Source organism: Peromyscus eremicus, chromosome 7, assembly GCF_949786415.1.
Source record: "Peromyscus eremicus chromosome 7, PerEre_H2_v1, whole genome shotgun sequence".
Lineage (NCBI taxonomy): Eukaryota > Metazoa > Chordata > Mammalia > Rodentia > Cricetidae > Peromyscus > Peromyscus eremicus.
In genome coordinates, this window is record NC_081422.1 from 105,100,109 (window position 1) to 105,126,574 (window position 26,466).

The following is a 26,466-nucleotide window of genomic DNA, read 5'->3' on the forward strand; positions in this document are numbered from 1 at the left end:
TCCGCTCTCGGCCCGGAGCGTACTGCTACCGGAGGACGTGAGCAGCTTCTGAAGGTCAGAACTGCAGAAATCTGTTTGCCTTTAAACTTTGTTCTGACCCTTGTTAAAGTAAGATGACAGACTAGCCTATATTTAATTTCTCTTGTACTAGAATGAATATTCATTTCAAAGATCTAGAAAAAGATGGGAAGCAAAAGCCAGTAAGAGCAAATCAAATTTCTTTTACTTGGTTAATCTTTGATTTCTCCCATCTGCTCTAGTTGGAGAAAGAGGAATCATGGGAACCTTTTTTGGAGTAGTTTATCCTTATCCTACTTTTTCAGTGATAGGATTGTCAGACCAAGTGCAGAAAGCCCAGTAAATTTGAATTTCAGATAAACAATTTTTCAGTGTAAATATATCCCCAGTATTACATGAGCTCTACTAAAAAAATTGTTTGTTCACTTGAAATTCAAATTTAGCCAAGAGCAGTGGCACATACCTGTAATCAATACCAGCTGCTTAGGAGTCTGAGGCAGGGGGATTTGAGTTCAAGGCCTGTCTGGGCTACATAGTATATTCAAAGATAGCTTATATAACTCAGTGAGACCCTATCTCAATATATATATGTAAAACATCCCAGGCACAGTTTCCCCTCCCTCCTCTCCTCAATTTTTTAAAAAACATGGTCAGGAATATAGCTCAGTGGTAGTGCCCACCTATATGTACAATGCTCTGGGTTCCACCCCCAGACCCACAAAAGAAGGGGGGGTTGAGGGAGGAAGGAAGGGAAAGACAGGAGAAGGAAAAGAAGGAATGAATGAAAATGAATCAGAATTCCTTATTTTTGGTAATTTTAAAATCATATTTCTTCATTGGTTGGGGTTTGCATGTGGAGGTCAGAGGACAACTTGTGGGAGTCCTTCCTTCTACCATGTGGGTTCTGGAGATCAAACTCACATCATAAAGTCTGGCATCAAATGCCTTTCCCTACTGAACCAACTTCCTAGGACCATCTATACAGTAAATTTACACAGTAAATTCAGCAGTCTCCTTACTGAGGGACCTATTTAAAATTTTTTTTCTAATCTTAAGACTCATCAACATCATGAAAGGGGATATCCTTGGTTTATCTCTAGATATCAGAGATCAGATAGAAATACTTATGTGTTGGTCTGACCGACAGGTAGGGTGGAGGCAGGACCCACCCAGCTGGTCTCTCCCTGGGGCTGAGCGGGATGATGAGTGTCTGAACGACTCAGACCTCCCCATTCCACCAGAGAGAAACACACTGGGCCAGGAGTCTTGTCGAAGCAGGAACTTGCTTTATTGTATCAGGAGTGAACTTACATAGTGACTGCTGAGATTGAGTGAGGATAGTGGGCCAATGAGATGATGCCATCTCAGTAGTTACTAGGTAGAGGCCGATTTTAGGTCTAGTCACTTGTATGCGGAAGTCATGTCCCAGGACAGGTCGCCAAACTCGAGCTAGGCTCAGGAAGTTACACTGGGCCTCACGCTGGGGCCTTGTAGGGCCCAATACTTATGTACCATGACACAGTTAGAAACTAAAGACTAATACGTCCTCTGGCTCATCTCTAACACCTTTTGGATTTTTCAGCTCTTCTTTCATATTTCCCTGTAATTCAGTATTTCTGAGTAGAGTATCCTCCCAATGTTATGAAAAAGTGAAGGCAGACCTTTCCTAACTCAAGTATTTGCCCCGAACCAAACATTCTGTCTTCAAACACATCTTAACTCTGGACTCTGGGCTTGGCTCTATCTTTTCCACTGGGCATTTTCAATCTTGGTCACAGTGCTTAAAAGTTGATTTATAAACCATTTTAATTATGTGTGTATGTTGGGTTTTAGTTGGGTGAGGAAGAGAAATCATATGAACAATTTTGGAATATAGTTTATTCTTATTTTTGAAAGAAATTCCTGCTGGCCTGGTTTGTGACGTTAACCGAGATTGTGCCAACACCTTCATCAAATTCTTACTGGAGAGACAAAAGTGGCCTGAAGTACTTCTGCTGCTCACCCGCAAAGTCAGTGGGCAGTCACATCTCAGAAACTGCCTCATGAAAGACTGTGACCTCTCAGACCTGGACATCTGTACTGTCATTCCCCATCTCAGCTCCTGGGACCAGAGGAAGACCCAGCTTCTGAGCCGCCTGATTGACAATGGAGGTGAGTGTGCCTGGGCATAATGGGCCAGAGGCTCTGTGAGTTGTCTGGACAGCGTCTCAACTATAGCCTATCTGTCCCTTCCTGTGGAGAAACGAGCACATTTGCATCCTCTTCTCCCAGTATCTCCTTGTTGGAAACAGTGAGGGGTTAAAGAACATTTAACCCCTAAGTGAGTGGCCTTGAGGAATGAATGCTTCGTTCTTCTGAATGCCTGTTAGTCCTTTCCTATTTTTCTCTTATGTGGGAAGCACCATGTATGTGGGGGGTCCTTGGCTTTGGCTTAGTCACAGTGGTCAATTCCACCTGGCTTTTGGCTAAACATTTTCTGCCTTGCATATCATGTGGCCCTTTGTCCACTCTTGTGGCATTCTTTTCTAATCAGTAGACTGGGATTTTATGGTGCTTGTTTATAGAGAAACAGACAAGTAGTTCATGGGCGGAAACATTGGATGCTCCAGTAAGAACAGTGGTTGGCTGTGTGTCTAGAATGTGCAGGACATTGTGCTAGATTGGATTTAATTAAAAAAAAATAATTCAGAAATACCAGCCTCTTCCTCCTCAAATTCCCTACATCACTATTCTTGCCCTGCTAGATGTGTGGCCTTGAGCAGGCTGTCAGGCCCTTATCTGTTTATAAAATGGGAATAACAACAGTCTGTATTTCTTAGAGTTGCTTTGCACATTAAATGAACTTGTATGTGCAGGCTCTTGAAGAGTACCTTGGCTGTGTGGTTTTGCCTTCTGAGTTGTAACCCTTCATAAAGAGTAGTAACACATTGATCCTCATCTTTCACAGTGCTGCACACAGCACAGAGCCTCTAGGTATTGGCTCCACTCACAGGGAGATGGAATGCCGTTTACAAGTTATTTCTTCAGGCCTCTTCCTTGTGTGTGCTGCTATCTCAGAAAGTACTGCTGTGACAGAATTCCTGTTTTATTCTTTGATTCAGCCAACACTCACAGAGCCTCTCCAGCATCAGGTGTTAGTACGGCAGGGCTGCAGATTTACAGGGATGGGCTGCCTCCGGGTGGAGGTTATGGAGGCTGCAGTGCAAAGGGAGTGTGGACTGAGCTCAAAAGAAGGTGAGGTGGTGAGTGGAGTGGAGGCGTGTCAGGGAGGGGAGAAGCAAAATGTTAGGAAGCATACTCAGGTCCTGACTCCTGACTATCAAGCAGATGCTGTTAGAAAGCATTAAGGTTTCTATTGTTCCAGTGCCTTGTCCTCAATCTATGATAGGAACTGTGGTAAGACTAAAGGAGGGACATGAGAGATGGGAGGGGTATGGCCAGAGAACAGCACCCTTGAATGAGCAGGGTTTTCTCTTGAGTGCCCAGGAAGCCTTACTGCTCAGAAAGGGTGTGTGTGGTGGGGGAATGTCTTGGAAGTCAGATCAGCAACTTCCCCCTCTTATTGAGCCAGGTTCTGCCTCCTTCCAGGGTCATGATGCTCTCTTTTCTGCCTCTTTCTCTCATTCTCCTCCCCTCCCAGCACTGCCTGAGGGTCTCCAAGAGAGTCAGGACAGGCCACTCCTCATGTGCCTGAGACATGAGGACTTCGACTTGGCTTTTATTCTCTTGACCAAGGGTGCAGACCCCCGTAGTGTTTCTCTCATGGAAGGTGACACTCCTTTGCATGCAGCGCTCCACATCTTCCTGGACATCAATGGTGAGCCTCTTTCTTAAGCAGTCTGTTTCTGGAGACAGAAGCTGGATATTAGAAATGATGCTTTGCTCTCTTATCTGGGGAAAAGCCACCTGAAAAAGGCCTGTTTCCTGACCAGGTCTGAAGAAATGATCGTTGTATATCATGGTGAATTATCAGATTATAGTGGCAGTGGGGCTTAAATTCTAAAGTTGGCTGTATATAGCTTACAAATACTTTCCATATATTTTCATAATTTTTAAAGAATCCTGACTTAAAGGATCTTGCTGTAATATCATCAGGTAATTTTAGGAGGTACCACTGATAGCTGGGCTGGCAGTTATTTGTTGACAGGGGCTATCTTATGCATGGCCTCTGCTTACTGGTTGCCAGTATACTTTCCTGATTGTGATAACCAAACTGCCTCCACATTGCCAGATTTCCCATGGGTAAGTTACCTTGGTTGAGAACATTGGGTCATTTAATGAGTATTACCTCTTTTGAGAAGGTCAGTGTTATATGATGCCTCAAACTGGCACTGCTTTCATGCCCACAGTCTGCTGTCCCCTGAGAAGAATGGCTTTGCACTCACAGGATTCTGTTTGTGTCTTTCAGCTGACATTGGCTTTAACTTCCTCAGCCACCTGTTGGACTTATTTTTGTCCAACCCTTCTGAATTTTATTACCTTAATCCTAACGTTCAAGATAGCAATGGAAACACATTGATGCACCTCCTTTTCCAGAAGGGCATGTTGAAGCGCACAAAGAAGCTGATAGATCTGCTGGTGAAGTTTGACATCAATTTCAACCTGAAGAACAAAGAGGGCAAAGGCGTAAGGCACCGTATTAAGAAAAACGATGCTCTGCTTTTGGCCTGGAACAAAGCTGTGACAGAGAGCCGCCGGAAGAACCGGCAAGACCCTGCTGCCCACCTGGGGAGGCTCTCCAGGTCTTCTGCCCCTGGCCATATGTCTCAGCTCAAGTCCCAAACTTCCTTCAGGTCTCTGCCATGTGGTGCCACTGACAAAACCCTTTCCTCTGGAGTCACAGAGATTCTCCCTGACGTTCAGGTAACCAGGCATGAGCCTGAAGCCATCAGGACACGTTCCCTGAGAGACCGCCTTGTACAGGACATCACAGTTCTGATCCAGCAGGTTGAGTTGGATATGTCTCTACCAGAGGACTATCCCCAGAGAGGCTCTTTCAAGGTAGCAGCTGGCACAGAAGGAAAGAAAGACAAAGTCCAGGGAGCCCAGAGTGGAGGGAGCCCTGGCTGTAGTAGAAACAACCCTGTCGTCTCCGAGGCTGGGGATGGGCATGCTCAGGCAGGCCCAGGGGCCTCACAGCTTGTTCCTGTAGGTAACAGATTGGGAGTGGCCAGTGATAATCAGGAAAATTGGACCATGCAGGAGATTGAGGCCTGTCTGCAGGACTTTGATAACATGACCTGGGAGATCGAGTGCACTTCAGAAATGCTAAAGAAGCTATCCAGTAAGGTTATGACCAAAGTTATAAAGAAGAAAATAATCCTTGCCATCCAGCAGTTGGGGAATGGTGAATGGACCCAGGGCTTGCAGAAGAGGCTGAAACACTCAAAAGGAAACATCCAACTCTTTGAAGCAAAGCTGGACAAAGGCGCCAGGATGTTGTGGGAGCTTGCCATTGACTTCTCTGCTCGGTGCAGTGAGAACTCTGAGAAAATTGTGGGTACAGATCGGAACACCTGCTCTCTGGAAAAATCAGGGCGGGTCTATACAGAGATCATCCGCATCTGGGACATTGTCTTAGATCACTGCAAGCTGTCAGATTCCATCATGGCCATCTGCAGTGCTTATACCCGGGGCTTGTCCTGTGTCCTTCGGAAAAAGCTGAAGGGTATCAACAAAGGGCAGGTATCAGCTAACATGAAAATCCAAAAGAGAATACCCCGATGCTATGTGGAAGACACAGAGGCTGAGAAGAGCATAGAGCAGGTAGATCCTGAGTACTTTCCCCCAGCCAGTGCTGTGGAGACAGAGTATAACATCATGAAGTTCCACAGCTTCAGCACCAACATGGCCTTAAACATCCTCAATGACATGACAGCAACGGTGGAGTATCCATTCAGAGTGGGTGAGCTTGAGTACGCTGTGATTGACCTCAACCCTAGGCCTCTAGAGCCCATCATCCTCATTGGGCGGAGTGGCACTGGGAAAACAACCTGTTGCTTGTACAGGCTTTGGAAGAAATTCCACGTTTACTGGGAGAAAGCTGAGCAGGCAGGAAGCCCATTGCTGTCCAAACAGATCTTGCCAAAGAGAAGATTGGAAGTAGAGCCTGGAAAAGAAGGTTCAGGTCGGGAAGAAGAAGATGAGGAGGAAGAGGAGGGTTCCATCAAAGTGGAGACAGTGGATAATATAGATGAGGAGCAAGAAAGTGAAGGCTGTGCTGGGGGAGCCACAGTAGAGCCAGCAGGGGACAGCCAAATAGCAGAAGGGTGTGTGCCAGAACACCCACACCAGCTGGAACATCTGCATCAGATCTTTGTGACCAAGAACCACGTTCTGTGTCAGGAGGTGCAAAGGAATTTCATTGAGCTCACCAAGTCTACCAAGGCCACCAGTCACTACAAACCCCTGGATCCCAGTGTCCACAAACTCCAGGACCTGAGGGACGAGAACTTCCCGCTGTTTGTCACTTCCAAACAGCTGCTCCTCCTGCTTGATGCTTCTCTGCCCAAACCATTTTTTCTGAGAAATGAAGATGGAAGCTTAAAAAGAACCATTGTAGGATGGTCCACACAGGAAGAGTTTAGCATCCCCAGCTGGGAAGAGGATGATGAAGAGGTTGAGGCTGATGGGAACTATAGTGAGGAGGAGAAAGCTACAGAAACACATGCAGGTGAAAGTGATCCCCGAGTATATGTGACATTTGAGGTGTTCACCAATGAGATATGGCCCAAAATGATCAAAGGGAGAAGTTCCTACAACCCGGCACTGATTTGGAAAGAAATAAAATCATTTCTGAAGGGCTCTTTTGAGGCTCTTAGTTGTCCTCATGGGAGACTGACTGAGGAAGCCTATAAGAAGTTAGGAAGGAAACGATCCCCCAATTTCAAAGAAGACAGGAGTGAGATCTACAACCTCTTCTGCCTGTATCAGCAGATCAGGTCCCAGAAAGGATATTTTGATGAAGAAGATGTCCTATACAACCTGTCCTGGAGGCTGTCAAAGCTCAGGGTACTCCCCTGGTCTATCCACGAGCTCTATGGTGATGAGATTCAGGATTTCACCCAAGCAGAGCTGGCATTGCTGATGAAATGCATCAATGACCCCAATGCCATGTTCCTCACTGGAGACACTGCCCAAAGCATTATGAAGGGTGTGGCCTTCCGCTTCAGTGATCTGCTCTCTCTGTTCCACTATGCCAGCAGAAACACGGTAGATAAGCAGTGTGCTGTCCGAAAGCCCAAGAGGATTCACCAGCTGTACCAGAATTACAGATCTCACTCAGGTACCTCAGGCCATGGCTCATCTGCTGGGGAGGGCCTGGAGCATTGGCCTTGGGCTGTGTCTGTATCAGAAGTGAGAGCTAGTGGTTCGAAGTTTGCTAGTAAATATGTTCATGAGTAAGAGAACTTAGGAATTTTGCCTCCACTTCTCTGTAAATGGATCACTGAAAATGGGGTTTGATAGAAATGAATCTTAAGTGACCATGTATTCCAGGGAGTTTTTGTGATGCAGACATTTCAGGGCAACATTTAAAGTGCTCTGGAAACCTTTGCTAACTAGCACTCCTTTGTAGTGACACCAGTCGTCTGGCCAGGGTGCATCTGCTCTAACCTGGTAGAGATTGTTGATGACAAGGAGCAATTCTTCACATGCTGGTCTTTAACAGCTTTTGTATCTCTTGGAATTTTACAGTCCTAGGAAGTGACAGCAGGCAGGCAGGAGCAACAGCAGGTGGCATTGTTGACTGGCACAGAAGTTGTGCAGGCACCAGGGAGTAGAACCTTTAACTCTACAAATGCTCTTGTGTAGGCCTGGGAAGTCAGAATTTCTTTTCTTTTTTTTATTTGAAATTAAAAAAAAAATTAAAATACAGGCACATCACTTTACCCCTCATTATATTCCCCCCAAAGCCTCCCATCTACTCCCTCCTCAAATTCATGGCTTCCTATTCTTTAATTATTATTGTTTTACACACACACACACACACACACACACACACACAAACCTACTCAGTCTGTTCAGTGTTGTTTGTAGGGGACTTGTCCTCAGGGAAGACCAATTATCCCTCTCTCCGCAGTCCAGCAGTAGTGGTAGGGCCCACTTTCCCGCTTCCACATTAGCATGTTTGTGGGTGTTAGCATTGTTCAGGGAACAAGGCTGAAAATCAGGATTTCTTTACCCTTGGCTACATTTGGTGTTGCACCTTCCAGGTGGGTTTAAGTACCAGGACTCTTCAGCTCTTGACAGTGGCCAGTGGTTTAACTCTCAAGCCTGGGGTCTCTGAAACCATCCAGCTATTTGGAAGCCTTCCAGCCACCTGGGCCTACAGTGTCTCTTTGGCTCCTTAATGGACCTTCTCCTTCTGCAGCCTTAGTTCTCTTCTCCTTAGTTCTGTTTTCTCCATCCCACCTCCCTGTCCTGGCTGCTCTGCTGAACTCAGTGCTTCTTCATCAGCCAGCTGCGTGTCAACTGCTCAGCTGCGGCCACCTCTACCGTCATGGCCTTTCTCCTGCCGCTATCTTCATGACACTCTGCTGCCTCAGCTGACTGACTGCTTCTTTCTTCATGTTACCAGTTCAGTGGACTCAAAGTAGAGGAGAAAAGATCATTCACTTCTAGAAGCCTTGTATTGTGTCTAATATTGTGACACTGAGGGAGCGAGGCAGCTCAGGAGGAGGTCTTTCAGCTACCTAGCCAAACGGCCTGCTTATACAGCAGAGCAGGGGTTCTTGTACCAATCACAGCACACCTTGAATGTGAACAGTGGTTGTCTCTTTAATACCATTCCCAGCTACCCTTCTGCTAAGTCACTAGGGGAATTACTCTTCCTCTGGTGTAGGTGGAAATTGTTGCAGGGCCATCTAGAGTTCATTGAGCCTAGTGATAGCAAAGTTTCCTAGAAACTGAAAAAGTCCTGACTGAGGCTGTGTCTTCAGGAGCTGGGTTAGTCAGCTGCCACCATTTCATAGTTTTCTCAAGGCATTCATGGAATTCCAAATGGCTGGCGCTGGCACAGGGGTAAGTCCACTGGCTGTTTGACTGACAGTTCTTTTGCTCAAGATGGCCAGGGCAGCAAGGGAGAATCCAACAGCTGTCAATTAGGGCATCAAAGTGACCTACCTCCCAACTTCCTTGCTTATTTATAAGACATTAAAGAACTTATTAATTCTGAATGTGGTGGTGCACACTTTTAATTCCAGGACTCTGCAGGTAGAGGCAGGCAAATCTTTGAGTTCAAGGCCAGCCTGGTTTACATAGTGAGATCCTGTCTCAACAACAAAACCAAAAAGGACTTATTAACTCTAATAATGAACTTCGTATTTTAACAGTACTTAACACTTGCCCAGTGCCATCAAGAAAAGGCAAGTCTACTTTATCTATCTCAGAAATACCTGCTTAGAGTAAGTAATATTTGGTTAATAATTTATCAGTCCTTAAAACAGCTTTTCTCTCAAACAAGCCAATTGGGAAATAATATACACTTGAACACTTTCTTTCCTTTTGCATTTTTCATGTATCTGCATGGTGTGTGTGTGTGTGTGTGTGTGTGTGTGTGTGTGTGTGTGTGTGTCCATAAGTGTATTGGTACACACGTGTGGGTGTGCAGATAGGTGTACATGCATGTGTGTATAGAGGCCCAAGGCTGAAGTTAGAAGTCACCTTTGATCCTTCTCTAACTTACTTATTGAGGCAGCCATCCCTCATTGCTCTCTTCTTTTTACTCCCTGGCAACAGCTCATCTTTGTTTCTATGGAGTTGCCTATTATGGATGTCTCATGTGAGTAGAAGGATACAGTATGTGTCTATTTTGTATGGTTTATGTTACTTAATATTTCAAGGTTTACCCAAGTTATATCCAAGCATAGCTTGCGTGTGTGTATTTTCCTTTTATGATTGGCCTGTATTCCTTATATATGGTGATAGCAAAAGTTACTTACCTAGTTTCCTGGATGATATTTAAGTGAATTCCATTGTTCACCATGGTACTTTTGTGCCCTTTTTAGGCCCCCATTAGTGCAAATCTTTGGCTCTTGCTAGATCTTAACGAAAGGGAATCATAGTTGGCAACAGATTTTCTTAGGAACAGCAGTTACTAATTATGTTCATGATTGCTCTATATTGGAAATTTGTAATAATTAAAGAATTAAATAATACATTTTCTTCTTACTATTTGATAATAGTTGTGATAACACATGGAATTTCATGGTGTTCTGCATGTAATTACATTGTACAAATCTATCTGGTGTTAGGCAAATGACATATGGCTTCTAAGGGAACTAGAGAGACCCAGAAAGATAGGTATTTAGTCTAACTTAAGATCCCATCACTTAGAGGAGTTCAGTTATTTCTAAGGTGATAGAATCCATTAGTAATATCTCCATCATTTCATCTGCCCCATTGGGTTCTTGTAAGGATTCCATGGAGTGATTTTCATGAGGTTGACTATTGTCTCTCAGGCTTTAGTCAGTATTGCTTCAGAGTGTAGATAAGAAATGAGACCTGGTGGAAAAAAGCTTTTTGCAAAGTATATTCTTTGGCTCTGATAATTTTTCTTTGTACGGTACTGTTTCAGCAGTAAAAGGATGATAGAGGCTTTGGTTGTCTTCAGCTAACAATTACTGATGCTGTTACCATGATAATATTGCTTTCAGTGCTGTGGGGACCAATGAGGAGACAGGGATTCTTGGTTTCTTACTATATTCTTACCATATTCATATGGACATTCCAGTATCTGTAGTTGTAGAGACTTGTCTTCCTTGAATTCTTTAGGCAGTGATCTTCCAATTGTCATCAGAAGTGGCGATCTCAGTACAGCAGCACATTTCTGCCTTCATCCACTACACCCAGAGTGAGATGGGCTGGGACCACATTGTTACCCAAGTGGGAACTAAATATAAGCTTGGAACGAAGTATTCTGCCTGGCTCAGTGATGTATACTGCCTCATATGTGAAAAGGAAAATCAAACAAATAACCAAAAAAACTCAGCCATGCTGTGTAGTGTCTGACAGATGCTTTCTCCTTCATCCTAGGAATCCTCAATCTTGCATCTGGAGTGGTGGACTTACTTCAGTTCTACTTCCCAGAATCCTTTGATCGCCTTCCAAGAGATTCTGGACTTTTTGATGGTCCCAAACCAACTCTCTTGGACTCTTGCAGTGTAAGCGACTTGGCAATTTTGCTGCGAGGGAACAAAAGAAAAACCCAGCCCATTGAATTTGGTGCCCACCAGGTAAGCTTGTTGGGGTTGTATGTTCTGAAATAAGTCAGTTTGAAGTTTCAGTCATGAAGAAGAAGAAACAGAAGCTGAATTATTGCACAAGAATCCAGTAGCTCTTGATCCAGGATGGGTGAATGCTTGAGAAAGGCCATTGACTGGGACTATCTTTCCAGTCCTTGCTGACCATGTCCACCCTGGCCATTTCTCTCTAAAACCATTACTCATTTCCTAGGGAAACAGATGACACTTTCCTTTATTTGTCTTATAGAATCTCATATTGTTTGGGTTTATTTTACTTTAGGTGATTCTTGTCGCCAATGAAACGGCAAAGGAGAAAATTCCAGAAGAGCTGGGGTTAGCACTTGTGCTAACTGTTTATGAGGCAAAAGGATTGGAATTTGATGATGTCCTCCTTTACAACTTTTTTACTGATTCTGAGGTATGTATGTCACATGGAATTTTCTCCACACAGTCCAGGTCTGTGCCTGAGCGGAACTTCTGCTCTGCGGAAGACAGTTTGGAGCTAAAGGTTGAGAGTTTGTCACAGGTGCCTGTGTATGTTGTAAAGCATCTTGTATTTAGTGTGGGGGTTTGTGAGTTAATGAGGGGGTGGAGAACAGCTGTGGGCTGTTCCACAGTGTGTCATGGGCTACTTTTTCCTCTACACATCCCTGGCTCTCTTGTATTTGTGTCTTCTGAATGGCCAGAACTCAGGGGCCAGTTTTCTTTAGCTGCTGTTATCATTGGCTCCCAGGGATGCATGCCTAAGTTGGAGCAAGTTCTAAGGAGAGCCATACATGAAGGCAAGGTTAGGGATGTCCACTCTATGAGGACAGAACTGGGCAAAAGCAGCTGATAGAAAAACAACTCCAGGAAGACAGTGAGGCTTGGTTCCAGTCTGCTGGATCAGGTAATGTGGGTGACACAAACAGCCACCCTGTCTCTAGCTCCCTTTGGCATGCTTCACTATCACAGCTTCACACATGTAGACCACAGTAGCCAGAGTCCCTGGATTGACCCCCAGTGACTTCTCTGTCAGCCACTGCCTTAATGTAGTTCCTGGGTCCTTGCCATGTGTTGTGTTTTGTTTTTTAAGTCTCCAAATTACTGTTGGAGAACCACTAAGTCAAGACCATTGCCTATGGCGTCTAGCCACTGGCTTCCTTTCACTAACATTGTCTTTTGGTGTGGACTCAGGCTGGCTGCTATGGGTTTTTTTGTGCTATAGCTGGCTGTGTTCTGGTCCCTGTTGCAGACTTTCTGTTACATACTTGGAGAGGTTATTTTACACCTAAATCAGAGCACCTTTAGCTGTGATTCCTTAAAATCTATTTCTGATCTGACCCTTGAAATAGAATCTTTCCTTAAATTTTTTTGGTCATTCTTAAATGTCATATTTGATTTAACAATATTTATGTCTGGTACTGCAACAGGTGCTTCACAGTTTATAAAGACCTTTTTGAATGCAGTGTCTCATCCCGCCAATGCTCTGAGGTCCTAAGTATTTCTATGACCTTTGTTCGGTAGGTAAAGCCAAAGGTTATTGGGTTAAGTAAGTTGTCCAAAGTTATAATATTCATAGCAGAATCTGAAGAAAACCCAAATGCTTTGAGCTCCAAATACTTTTTGTTTGTCCTCCCTTCCTTTTCACATGTGAATTGGCTTCTAGAACCTTCCACAATGAATAGCTCTATCATGCCATTTCTTATGTCCACCCCTTCCTGGGAGGCTTGTTAAGAAAAGCAGATGCATGCTCATTAACCCTGCTACCATTGTTCATCTCTGAGGTCTAACTTTTTTTTCCTAATAACACATCCACTGGTCATGGTTGGACTGAGGCTCTCCTGAAAGAGAAAGGGGTAAGAATTTGTTATTCCTGTCCTTTATTAAGTGCCATTTGTATGCACATGCCAGTGATAAAGTCAAAGGTCAAAGATTTAAGGATCTATGTGGGGGAGCTTTGCTTTACAAAAAAAGTTACTCTTTTCACCTGCTCTTGGGAATGGCACAGGCTTCTCTCTGTCCTCCTGCTGCCAACTGAGAATTCTGTGAAATTCAGAACTACAAAAGCAACAAACACCTAAACTGAATCTTTTGGTAGAATTTGCTTTATTCTGTGTACATAATGAGACCTCTAGTGAGATTTTGATACAGTGCTTCCTGGTATAATGCAATTGTGCATTCCCTGGTGCAAAGTATGCCCCCAATTTATCCTTTACAATCTCTAGACCAGAAAAATGCTACAGGGAGAGGAAATGCATTAAAAAAAAAAAAAAAAAGAGGCGAGGGAAGGCAGATCAAACCTCCCCCCCCGCCCATGGTCTGAAATTCAGGTTTCTTTCGAGGTGGCTGGATGAAGGTTGCTGAACAGTGATCAATGTTTGACATGGGGGACAGTGGAGATCGTCTGTCTTTGTCCCTCTTAGTATCCCAGGCAGGCATTGCTTTGGAACATCTGGCGTTTGGGCCTGGGTGGGGGTTTGGGCCTGGATGTGCATGGACATGGGTGGACACTGTCTGTAGTTCTTCTCTGTAGACTGATTTTGCTGATCAACCACACAATCCCAGGTTATCTTCGGAGTGGGAAGGCAACAAGGGGTGGTCGTGCCAGACCCTCACCTTAGGGGAGAAGTTACTCTCTCAGACAGCCCTACCCTGTCCTCCTTGGGAATTTAGAAGGGTGATTGCTATTTACACTATTTTTGAGGGCATTCTTTCTTTCACACTCATATGTGAGAGGGATGGGGGGACCTTGAGCCACGAATTTTGTGAGAGACTTGCTAGTGGAATCCAGGCCTTTTCCTTGGAAGAAGCAGTTCTTTTCATTGCCCCAAGTGCTGCAGGCCTGGTATCTCTGCTATGAACACACATCTCCATCTTGAAAATAAAAAAGGTTTGCTTCCTAAAATAGGTAGCCACAAACCATCTGAGCAGGTTTGCTTCTCTCCCAGCAGTTGAACATATATGGCGCTTCCCTGGCCCCTTTGGCAGTCATTTTGCCTCTTTGCCTGCTAGGAGGGTCCTCTTGAATGCCAGCATTTTTACCTGCTTTCCTTGACTCTGCTTGCTAAGTAGCTTTGCAAAGAGGATGTCATGAGTATGTCCTAAAGAGTTTTTCTAAACCTTTCAGCTATTCAAATGACTTCACCTATGGTTGACTTCATTTTTTGAAGTATAGAAATGAATCCCATAATTGATTTTAATAGTAAAACAACCAGCCCTGTTTAGTAGACAGTGTTTCAGGCATTTAACTTAGTTTAATCATGTAGTTAAACAGAATAACCTAAAGCAAGCATCTATCAGCTCTATCCACTCCGTGCTTTGGGCATCCTTGAGCATCACAAAGGTGTCCAGTTGGCACCGCTTTACAAAAATGAAAGGCTGGGAGAATAAAGTGGCTGCATTTAGAGGACACAGAGAATTGTGGAATTTGAGATTCCTTGGAATTTTGCATTTTAAGTACCACATGTACTGGGCAATTCAGCCTTGCTGGGGTCAGAAACCAATTCTGAAGCCTGCTGACCAATTCCAGTCTACTGGCTATTTCTCATATCTTCATATTAAAAATGGATTTTTTGGTTTTCAATGGTTAGAAAAAACTCAAAGAATAATATCTCATGGCACATGGAAATTATGTGAAACTCAGTTTAGCATTGACCAATATCTTTATTGGAATACAGCATGTCCATTCATTCACATGTTGTCTGTGGTTACTTAAGCACTGTGGCAGGATGACCAATGAAAGACCATGTAACATGCAAGTATGGCCCTTTGCAGTGGTTCTCAACCTTCCTAGTGCTGTGACCCTTTAATACAGTTCCTCGTGTTGTGCTGACCCCCAACCATAAAATTTCATTATTTCATAACTGTAATTTTGCTACTGTTATGAATCATAATGTAAATATCTGTTTTTAGATGGTCTTAGGCAACCCCTGTGAAAAGGTCATTTGACCCTCCAAGGGTTTCACAACCTACAGGTTGAGAACCACTTCTTTAGAGGAAAACTTACCATCCCCTAGTCATATAACCACCTTAGCTTTGGGGGTTTGGGTAAAAGAAAGAATGAATTAAAAGCAAGTACTATGCCCTCAACATTATCTCCTTTTCTTTACCAACAAATTGAGTTGTTCTGTTATCCACTATTTTAAGAACATTGTGTCGGAGGTCAGATAGTAAGTGGAAAAATTAGTTATTAATATGCCTTGTCTATCTTATGTCATGTCACATGCAGCATCTGCTTTTTCTCCATTCATTGGTTGATTAATTTAGATAATTCTGCCACCTGTGTCTAAATGTTGTCCCTATGCGGTATTTCTTAACCACACTGTGAGAAGGAGTAAGGCTCCCTCTGTCCTTACTACTTGCTGACATTCTTTGAATTACTGTAATACCCTGGGCCCTTAGCATTCTTGCCCATGGAGGGTTCCTCTGTCTGGCTTCATAGTGGCTTCTCTGACTCCTGCCTGTGCAGCCTCAGTTCCTCCCATCTATTCTGAGGCCATGGGATGTATCCCCATACGGCTTGTGTTGAAGGCTCCACACCTGTGGTTGGGGCTCAGTTTTCTAAGAAGCTTGGGAGGCACTTCATAAGCAAATGCTGTTGTTCTTCAACTTGTTGTTGTTGTTCAGGCTTACAAGGAATGGAAGATCATTTCCTCATTCATACCATCATCTGACTCCAGAGAAGAAAACTGGCCGTTGGTTGAAGTTCCCCTGGAAAAATCAAGCTCCTCTCAGGCTCGGTCCCTTATGGTGAACCCAGAAATGTACAAGGTGAATATCTGCAATTTATCCACACACTGATTTAATATGGAACCTGCAAATAAGACTTGGAGAGAAGATGAGCTGAAAAATGGAGCCTTGCACCTGACTATCCTTCTATTACATTGACAGTGGGATGGGGAAGGAAAGGCGGTCTTGTCTGCCCCCTCCCTCTCATTGACAGTGGGGTGGGGAAAGAAAGGCAGTCTTGTCTGCCCCCTCCCTCTCATTGACAGTGGGGTGGGGAAGGAAAGGCGGTCTTGTCTGCCCCCTCCCTCTCATTGACAGTGGGGTGGGGAAGGAAAGGCGGTCTTGTCTGCCCCCTCCCTCTCATTGACAGTAGGGTGGGGAAGGAAAGGTGGTCTTGTCTGCCCCCTCCCTCTCTACAGATCACTGGACCTGATGGAGGTGGAAGGGCCTTCCATCTCCTCCAGAACTAAACTTTATTCAGAAAAGTTGATAAAATCACAGAATGTGTCTGAAGTAGTTAAGTAACAATGATAGTTGCCATACAAGGCATGACTGTCTTAATTTTAAAAAGCAAGTCACACACACACACACACATACACACGTATGCGCATGCACACACACACATACACACACACACACACACACACACACACACACACAAACAAACAACTTAAAGAAAAAGCAAGTCACAGCATTTGTGAGGTCCTGGTATCCTTCTCAAAGGTTTGTAATAACTCTTTAAAACTTAATTTTTATAAAAGGTTTATTTTTATTACTTATGTATGTGTGTTTGGGTTCCTGGGGAAGCTGGTAGAGGATGTTGGATTCACTGAAGCTGGAGTTACTGTCATCCATGAGTTACCGGCTGGGAACTTACATGACAGGGAATGGAATTCAGTTCTCTGCAAGAGCAGCTAGTGATGTTAACTACAGAACAAACTTTGTAGTCTCTAAAACTTTTCTTTTTCTTTTTTTTGTGGGCCAATGAGATGGCTCAGTGGGCAAAATGCTTGCCAGGCAAACCTGACTATCTGAGTTCAATTCCTAGAACCTACATATAAGGAGAAGGAGAGAACTTACTCCACAAAGTTGTCTTGTGACTTGTACACATGTGCTCACAATGCCCATATCCTATACATACAAATAATAAATAAAATTAAATTAAAAATTGGCATAGTTTTTTATATTTTTCTAAGATCAGAGTAAGCTCCTTAAACCATATTCACATTGTCACTTGGACACAAGACTCATCATCTGTGTCCTAAATCTTATTGTTAGCTTCTCAATGGAGAGCTGAAACAGCTGTACACTGCCATCACACGGGCTCGGGTCAACCTTTGGATCTTTGATGAAAACCTAGAGAAACGGGCTCCTGCTTTCAAATATTTCATTAGGAGAGATTTTGTCCAAGTTGTAAAGACAGATGAAAATAAAGGTAAGATCTCATTAAAATATAGGTAAGATCTCATAAAAATATTCTTGCTGTCGGAGGAGAGATGTGTCTCTCTACTGTTCTAATTGTCATGTAGAAAGGGCAGTTTTTTTTGTTTTGTGTTTTATAGTGCTGAAGATTAAACCCAGGCCCTTATGCATGTGAGGCTGAATGCTCTACCACTGATCTATGCTTCTGGTCTGGGGTGTAGAGTTCTGTTTTGGTTAATAGCACCTTCTCCATGATTTTCTCAGAAAAAGCATTTTAACTTTTTTATGTTAAAGTGTCTGGGAAAAAGTGTCTGTTGCATATTTGGGGACGCTTTGCTACTTTAGGGAAGTTCTGTTATTTGTCCTTTAAAAGTGAGTGTTTTGGATAAGAGCTGCAGAAACTAGGTCACAGTGTTATAATACAAGTTACTATAAGCTTGTGGGCAGCTTGATTGAAATTGCCTATCAAAATGAAGATCACATAGCCCTATTTGTAATAATAAGAAAATGAAAGTAGTCCAAGTATCCAGCATGGAAAAGGCTAAAATATCATACAATTATTAAAAAGACTAAGATGGATTTCTACTTATTGATATGGAGAGATGTTCAAGATGTGATACATAAAAACAAGCAAACTACAAACAGTATAGAATGATCCAATTTTAAAGAACTTATATTAATACAAATATAAAAACTGTATGTACATTAGCATATAGCAGAATAGAACATTTGCATGTACATATGTATATAAATATGCATATGAAATCTGTTTGTGTGCCTATAACTGTCAAACCAAACTCATTTTGCACACTGGTACATTAAGGATTAGGTTATTGAGTGTCTTGTTACTGTTCTATTGCTATGAAGAGAGATGCTATGACCAAGGGAACTCTTAGAAAGCATTGAATTAGGGGCTTGCTTACAGTTTTAGAGGAGTAGTTGGTGATCATTATGGTAGGAAGAAGACAGGCATGGTGTGGAATAGTAGCTGAGAGCTTTACATCCTGATCTATAAGTAGCAGGCAGCAGGCAGAGAGAGACACTGGGCCTGGCATGGGCTTTTGAAAACTTCAAGGCCCATCCCCATACCTCTTCCAACAAGGCCACACCTCCCAATCCTTCCCAAACAGTTCCACTAACTGGGGATCAAGCATTTAAACATATGTGCCAATAGGGGTCATTCTCATTCAAACCATCACAGTGAGATTAATTGAACTGTCTGACTCTCTGGCTTCTGAATGTCACAGCACAAGGACCAAGAATTCAGATGGCAAGGGAGTCATTGTTTGTATCTATTCAACAACTCCTGGTTATGAGTAACAAAAGGCCCCATGGTGAGTGGGTCTGGATAAAGAAAATGCATAAATACACATTTGCACAGCTGCTACTTCTGAAGCAGATGTTACAATGCTTCCCTTTGTATAGGCCTTGTGGATATGTGTTTGTTGAGTAGATGTGGACATCATTCCTTCTCCTTTAGATACTCTGCAGTATTAGAAGGATTTAAAAATGATCATATATTATTATTATTGTAATTTACAAAGATTAGCTAATTAAAAAATGAAGTTCTCTGAGTAAGAGAACCATGAAGAAGAACAACCTTCCCTCTATGGAGAAGAAAACTGCCTTTTTTCTTGAGAACTAGTCCATGAGTTGGTTCCTCTAGACTATGATTAATTTCTCAAAGGGTTATGTACTTATCAGACCTTACCTACTGTAGAGAGGCTTGCTGCTTGCCTGGCTATTTCTGGTTTATTGCTCATAGCTCAAATGGGGACCAGGATCCAATGTTCTTTTCCTAGGGTCCAACTGTTGTGCTATGTGAAAAAAGTTGAAGGCTTAAAATTAAAAATTCATGTTTTCAAGGACCTTGCCATCTGAGTAGTCACATGACCTTGTTTAGGCCCAACTTCCTCTTCATGGACCCTTTTCCCTCCTCACTAAAAAGAAAAGGAGTGGGTTGGCCTAGTATATAATTTTCAATTTATCTTTTTTTTTTTTTTCTGTTTTGGTTTTTCAAGACAGGGTTTCTCTGTGTAGCCCTGGATGTCTTGGAATGAGACCAGGCTGGCCTTGAACTCAGAGATCTGCCTGCCTCTGCCACCTGAGTGCTGGGGTTAAAGGCGGGTGTCACTACTGCCCTGCTCACTCATACTCCTTTTAATCACCAAATATGCTTTAATACCCACTGGAAGAGATGATTAAGATGAGTAGTTTTTACTTGCAAAGTTAAAATGTTCAAGAATGACAGTTCCTTCTGTATCATGGTAGCAGTAGGAGCACAAGAGCAAGGGCAGGCTTAACCACAAGCTGTAGTTGAACACAGGAAACTCTCCTAGACCGTCTGTCTCTCCAGTCCAGGGAATGTGAGGTGAGTGTGGTGATATACACTTTGGGCTGCTTTAGCACGCTCACCTGTAGGATGGGGTTTGGCTGTGGGAATATACTCCCACCTGGAACATGGAGTTCACACTCGAGGCTGCAGTCATTGCTGCACTGTGCTTCAGAAGACTCTGGAAGGAAAGCAGGGAAGGAGCAGGCTGTGAAGCTCTGTCTGGGTTTTGCTCCTTCTGAACACGGTTGCCTTGCTTCTCTAGTCACTACTCATTAGTCTAGGCATCTCTGGTCCCTTGAGCTTTGATCTGGCTTGCTGACATTGTCTTGGTGTTCACTGTATCTCTGGTCCTTCATGAGCTGTGCATTGCTGCTTGTTGCTGGTGACATGCTGAGGGCCATGGGTGGGAGGATTGGTATAGTTACAGGGAGCCTGGTGTGGAACAGAAAGGGCAGACTGTAGATGGTTACAGTAGTGTGTGCCCACCAACAGCAGTGTATTCGATTGTCTGCTGTGACAACGTCTGCAGTTGGAAGCACAAAAAATGGGTTTTGTTTAGCTTAGAATTTTTCAATTTCACAATGCTATAGAATTGATACACTTCAGTAGAAACCATATTTTGAATTTTCACCTTTTCCTCAGCTGGTAATAAGTGGGTACAGTTAGCAACCACAGCGTGCTGGATTGTTAAGCCATGATGTCTGGTAGGTTAGTTGTTTTTGAAGCTCTTTTGAATTACGATATTTCCAGTTTACTGTGGGGTTTATTGAGATGCAACTCCATCAGAAGCTGAATAGCATGTATTTTGTAAACTCCTGTTACCTTGTTCCTTGTTGAATTCTGGGAGCTTGCTAAGAACTAGTTGGCTTTTTATTTCCAATGAGGAATTAATGATTGCTATGTGTCTTCTAGTTCACAGCTACAGACAAGGAAAGTAGACCAGAATTTAAAAAGCAAATTATGTCTGTTTCTCACTTCCACCTCCTCCTTCTGAAACCTACACCAACCTGTCTTGGTGCTAAAATACATCTTGATGAAGTCTAGAAGGTCAACACAGTGCATTTGCCTGCAATACAGCAACAAAAGTGATTTTCTCCCATTTCTAGTAGCTAGAAGTCCAAGATCAAGGAGTAAGCTGGGTTAGTTTCTTCTGAGGCCTCTCTTGGGCTTCCAGATGAAGAACACCTTCACTGTGTCCTCACATGGTCTTTCCTTTATGTGGTGCAACTGTGGCGTGTGTGTGTGGTGTATGTATCCTGATCTCTTACAAGGACATCGTGAGACTGGATTAAGGCCCACCCTAAAAACTTCATTGTATAGCTCTTGTCTACAAATAAAGCCCTATTTTGAAGTAGTAGAGATTAAGAATTCAACAAATGAATTGGGGGGGGGCATAGTTTAGGCCCCAAACAGATATAAGTTGATGGTTATGGCTTAGAGAAACAAACTGACTTTCCACTTTCATTTTAGACTTTGACGATAGCATGTTTGTTAAGACCTCGACTCCTGGTGAGTGGATCACACAAGGAGACTATTATGCCAAGCACCAGTGCTGGAAGGTAAGGAGCTGGGGCCAGAAGCCAAGGGTGAGGGATGCCTGTGACTGCTGGCTTTGGCAGATCTCATGGGAAGGTTTCCCACTGTCACACTGGTGACTAGGACATAGTGAGGATGGCAGTGATTGTGCCACTTCTGAGTTTATCCTGACAGTAGAGCTCTCTGCCTGGTTCCCTCCCAGTCAGTGCAGACATGGCAGTCCTTCATTTCAGCAAAGTGCCAGCACATACTGATAGGCAGATAGAGTGTCATGGCCTGTCCCCTGTCAAGGAACTCTCCTATTTATTTTCATGATTGATTTTTGCAGCTCAACAAAACTTTTTATCTCTTCTCTTTGTCAGCTGCAGCTTGTTAGAGATGTTCTCCTCTGTAGCTGCACAATGGCTGCTTCAGCAGCCCTGGGCACCCCACTCAGCAGCATCCCACGCAGGAAGGAGGGCAGACACTTGCTTCTTTAGGATCTCCCTTTAGATCCAAAGTCCCTGGTGGACTTCCCCATACTTCTCCTGGTCAGTACTAGGTCATATGCACCTCTTCTCTGCAAAGTCATCTGGGAGTATAGTCCTGCCTGACAGCTTCAGCCCTGTAGGTAGACTAGATTTTTTTGATCTGGCAAGAAAGGAAGGAGAATGCTGTGGGTAGCAACAGTATCTACTACTGCAGGCTGAGCTCAGGAAACTCACACTTCCTGGAGCTGACTGCCTGGGCACCTGGGTGACCGGGTACCCATGACTCCAGCTGAAAGCAGCTGCTCTGGGTTTGGCAGATGGCATTCTTTCCTCCTGTACCACATGCATGGGGTCCAGCTTCTCAAGTGTCCCAGAAAGATGCCTGCAGTTTCCCTTCCATGTCTAAATAGACTGTGGGGCTCAGTGTGTTCCTCTAGCAACCCTTCTTATTGGAGTCTGTAGAGCTAGGCCTGAGTGAAGAAATTAGGCAGCGGTGAAGACCCCAGAGCTGCAGGTCAGAACTGATTAAAGCTGCCATGAGGTGTAGACAAGAGACAGAGCTCTTCAAGTTTCCTTAGCCTCAATTCCTAGAAGAGTTATGTTTGCTGTGGCAGGGGAAGTAGTTTACAAGTACAGAAAAGAACTCCTATCTGGGTTTCTCAGCCACCTGTTGCTGCATAACAAATACTCCTGCCCAAACTTAGTAACTTATCACAAGTCATTTGTGCTGCTCCCAGTTCTGTGGGCCAGCAGTTAAATAGCTAAATAGCTTCTGCACTCACCTAGGGGAATCGTGTTGACACTTAGCTGCCATTCAGTTGTGGTGTTCTGTTTCTGGTGATTGGCTGGTTACTGGCTCTGGTAATGGGGAGTGGGTGTGGGGTCACTAGGATTCTTGGAAAACTTGTCTCTGATCCTCTAGCAGATCACTTTGGGCTAGCACACATGATGCCAGGGTTCAAAGAAATATGTCAGTCCTGGAGGCCTGGTCTCAGAATTAACTCTATAGCACTTCTGCTGAATTCTCTTGGCTGGATAAGTCCCAGCCCACATTAAAGGACAGGGAGACAGACAGACTCATGAATGCTGGGGTAGAATCAGCAAAGGTGCATTCAAAGGAGTGTGGCAGAGGTCAGAGGTATGAGGGCTGTGGCCCCTTCTGATCTCTAGCGATGAGGTGAAGAAAAAAACATGCTATTATAGATCTGGTATGTATGGAAAGTCATTTTCAAAATATGTACTTTTTAGCTGTAGAAAGTGATAGAGCTCCAAACTTTTATTCATTATTGATCCTTGTTATAATTGGTAAGAAGCACTGAACATTTGGCTTTTGTTGTAAAACCAAAATATTTTTTGGCAGGGTGGAGGGAGGAAGCAGGGAGGGAATGGCAAGGCAGGATGGGCAGCAGCAGGTGTGGGCACGAGACCAGAGAGTTATAATATGAAGTCTTACCCTTCATTCCTTTCAGAACATCATTGATGTTGCCCATATGTGTTGTCCATGGGTTTCCAATTATTTATCCCTTTAAAAATACCTTTTGAATGTTTGAATCTAAAATTTTTTTAGGGGAGCCGGCACAGATGAGAATGTTATAAAAAGCCTTCTCCTCGCCTGACTTTATTTTGACCCCCGCTAAAGGACTTCAGGACTCAGGTGGCTTATTGAGTTTTTGGCTGCATGTCAATGAATGTGTCAGAACAACCATGCAAGATCATTCATCCAACAAATACTTGTTGAACTATGGGCCAGACATTATATTTAGATCCTAAAAATACGATGGTGAGCAACAGTGGTACATAGACAAGGGCACAGTTCAGTGGTTGCAGGTGTCACAGATGAGAGCCAGCTGTCCCCAGAGCCACCTGTCCTGGTCAGGGAAGCCTTCTTTGAGAAAGGGGGTCTTGAGCTGAGATTTGTAGACTAAATGAAATGGACTAGGCAGAGAAAGGAAGGGGGAGCATTTCAGCTAGAACAATGCATGCAAAGGCCCCACCTGGGAAGGAGGGTGGCACTGGTTCCAGGCCCATGGGGCTGGGATGATGGGAGCAAAGAGCATGAGTGGGAGAGGTTGTTGTGTCTGATTCACCAAAAAGCACCACTCAGTGCCTCCTATACCAACATTGAGAGCTAATGCCGGTGCAGCGCGAGCCTACTGCTTCTGTAGCTCGTACTGTGAGACAATGCAAGACCTCCTGTTTCAGAAGAGCAGCTTTCTACTGGCCAGGATTTGGGTTATGCTTGGAGACCCTTTGACACTCCTTTGCACACCTCATAGTCAGAGGTTTGTTCACACAGATCTGCATGCTCCAAGGATCTGGGCGTGCTCTGATGCCATCTCTATTGCATTTCTACTCCACCACGTCTACACTGGTGCCCACCAGCACACAGGCTGCCACTATAGTTAGTAACTATGTCAAAGCCCAGAAAAGCTGCTGGGTGACTTTGGGCTCATTGCTCGATGGCTCTGACTAAGGTTGCTACTATATACAGTGAGGAGGCGTATGCCTTCTGCACGTGGCTGTTGGAAGATTAAACAAAGTTGGTGTTGTGGTGGCCTATAGATATATATGTTGTAGTCACCTTTTTTTCATGGCTACTGGCTATTTCCTAATGAAACCGTTGGGTTGTGTTAGCCGGTCCCACAACTGGGCTCTGTCTTTGGAGATTCCCCACTTTAAATCACCTGCACCTTCCTGTTCTTCCCTGTCAGATTGGGCTGGGCCAGACGCAGGGCTCTGTCCATAGTAACATAATGCATGCATTAATTCTTGTTCTGTTACCTCCATTACCTTGCTGGGAATCAAACCTTTGACCCATTCCAGGTTGCAGCTAAGTGTTACCAGAAAGGAGATGCAGTTGAGAAGGAGAAGTTGGCTTTGGCCCACCACACTGCTCTGAATATGAAATCAAAGAAAGTCAGCCCCAAGTAAGTGTCCCAGGATTAGTTCAGATGCTCTCTAATAAGAGCAGCAGGTTGGATATACTAGCCATATTTCATTGACAATGCTGATTTTTTTCCCTTCCTCCAGGGAGAAGGAGCTGCAGTATTTGGAACTGGCTAAGACTTACTTGGAGTGCAATGAGCCAAAGCTATCTCTTAAGTGTTTGAGCTACGCTAAGGAGTTCCAGCTCTCTGCCCAGTTATGTGAGAGGCTGGGAAAGGTATGACTCCAACCCAAAGGTGCTCCTTGACGAATGGGACTTCATCTGAGCAAATGGAGGGGTGGGCCCTCAGCCTCTGCTTGTGGCAGAAAGAGACTCCAATACTTGAAGGGAGGAGAAGCTGGCCCTGTTATCTGTGATCTTCATTTCTCCACTTGCTCAACAGAGTGTGTGTCTTTGTGTTCATCCACATCTGTGTTAATATTCAAGGCCTGAAGTCACCCATCGGGAGGCTAAGTCACAGACCCAAACCAGATGGGTGTTAGAATATTCTTACTTTCTCTTTCCATGTGTTCAGTCTGGAGTCAGCTTGAGTGAATAGTCTGGTGTATACATGGAGACATTTTTGTGTTCCCAGTAATTACCTAGATCATTATGGTCTAATTCAGCATCCACATGCAGCTACTTGATATAAAGTTAATTAAAGAAAGTAAAGTTAAAAGCTTGAACCTCAGTGTCACTAGCCACAGTGTGAATTATCATTGTTACAGAATGGAATCATTGCCCAAAACTCTGTTGGGCAGAACTTCTAGTCTGGAACACAGCTTCTCAGTGGTCAGCAAACTGGCAGTGGCCACAAGTGGCTGCTTGTCTGTGGCAAGATTAAAACAGGAGAAGAAAGTAAGCAGTTAGAAATTGTTCATAGGTACATTGCATTGATATGTACCCAAGTGGTGGTCATTTTCTCAGCAGTTCCTTTGTTTCTTTTTCCATTTGTGTGTGTGTGTGTGTGTGTGTGTGTGTGTGTGTGTGTGTGTCTGTCTGCCTGCCCCGTGCCTAAAGTTGATGTCAGGAATCATCTTCCATCTCTCTTTCACCTTACTCATTGAGGCAGGGTCAGTGAATTAAACCCAGAACTCACTGATATGGCCAGTTTTGCTTGCTAGCTTGCTCTGGGATTCCATCTTTACTTTCCAAAGCCACTCTCCTCACCAGGCATTTAAGTGAGTTCTGGTGATCAGAACTCTGATCTTAGGGCTTATATAGCAAGCACTGAGCTGTCTCCCCAGCCCAGCAATTCCTTGTCAGTGTATCAGTTGTGGTGGAGTAAGAATTTTAAAACAGTCTGCCAGTTGCAAAAACTGGGTTAGAAAGCATGGGACTGAACTGTTGCATTTTCTACCCAGGTTTCCTACCCTCTATTTGGAACATGGGTTTCTGTGCCTGTGTGTCAGTGTGATAGTTTCTAGGATCCCTGGCACACCCTGGATATTGAAGTCAGAGTGGGGAATAGCGAATGAGACCTACTGAGAAGTTGGAGTTGTGGGCCCCAGGTCAGTGTCTAAGAAAGAGATCAGTCCTTCCCAATGCTGCAGACCTGACTCCATGTTTGTTATGGGATGTGACTTGTATGGAAGTTGGGGTAGAATAGGGATACTACATTTTAGTGGGAACAGACATCCTACATTCTAGGAATTAAGACAGTTTCTAGGCTTTCCAGTTTCTTTAGTCTCTTCCCTTCAGTCTTCGGTGCTACCATCTTGAACCCTATAAGGCTACAAGATGCAGGTATCGCCTATCACTTCCCCCCTTTGCCTCCCAGTGCCGGCCATGGGAAAGGAGCCAGGT

General features: G+C 44.0%; 1 protein-coding gene across 1 annotated transcript in view; it reads left to right on the plus strand.

The window, feature by feature from the left end:
• Trank1 (tetratricopeptide repeat and ankyrin repeat containing 1) overlaps positions 1–26,466 on the plus strand; it is a 58,660-nt gene that overhangs the window by 23,139 nt on the left and 9,055 nt on the right. Inside the window, exons 9-18 of the mRNA XM_059269097.1 lie at positions 1,915–2,169; positions 3,659–3,835; positions 4,427–7,303; positions 11,053–11,252; positions 11,542–11,679; positions 15,870–16,013; positions 17,250–17,406; positions 21,199–21,287; positions 24,558–24,661; positions 24,765–24,897. Coding sequence (XP_059125080.1) covers positions 1,915–2,169; positions 3,659–3,835; positions 4,427–7,303; positions 11,053–11,252; positions 11,542–11,679; positions 15,870–16,013; positions 17,250–17,406; positions 21,199–21,287; positions 24,558–24,661; positions 24,765–24,897 — 4,274 coding nt within the window. The remainder of the gene's footprint in view (positions 1–1,914; positions 2,170–3,658; positions 3,836–4,426; positions 7,304–11,052; positions 11,253–11,541; positions 11,680–15,869; positions 16,014–17,249; positions 17,407–21,198; positions 21,288–24,557; positions 24,662–24,764; positions 24,898–26,466) is intronic.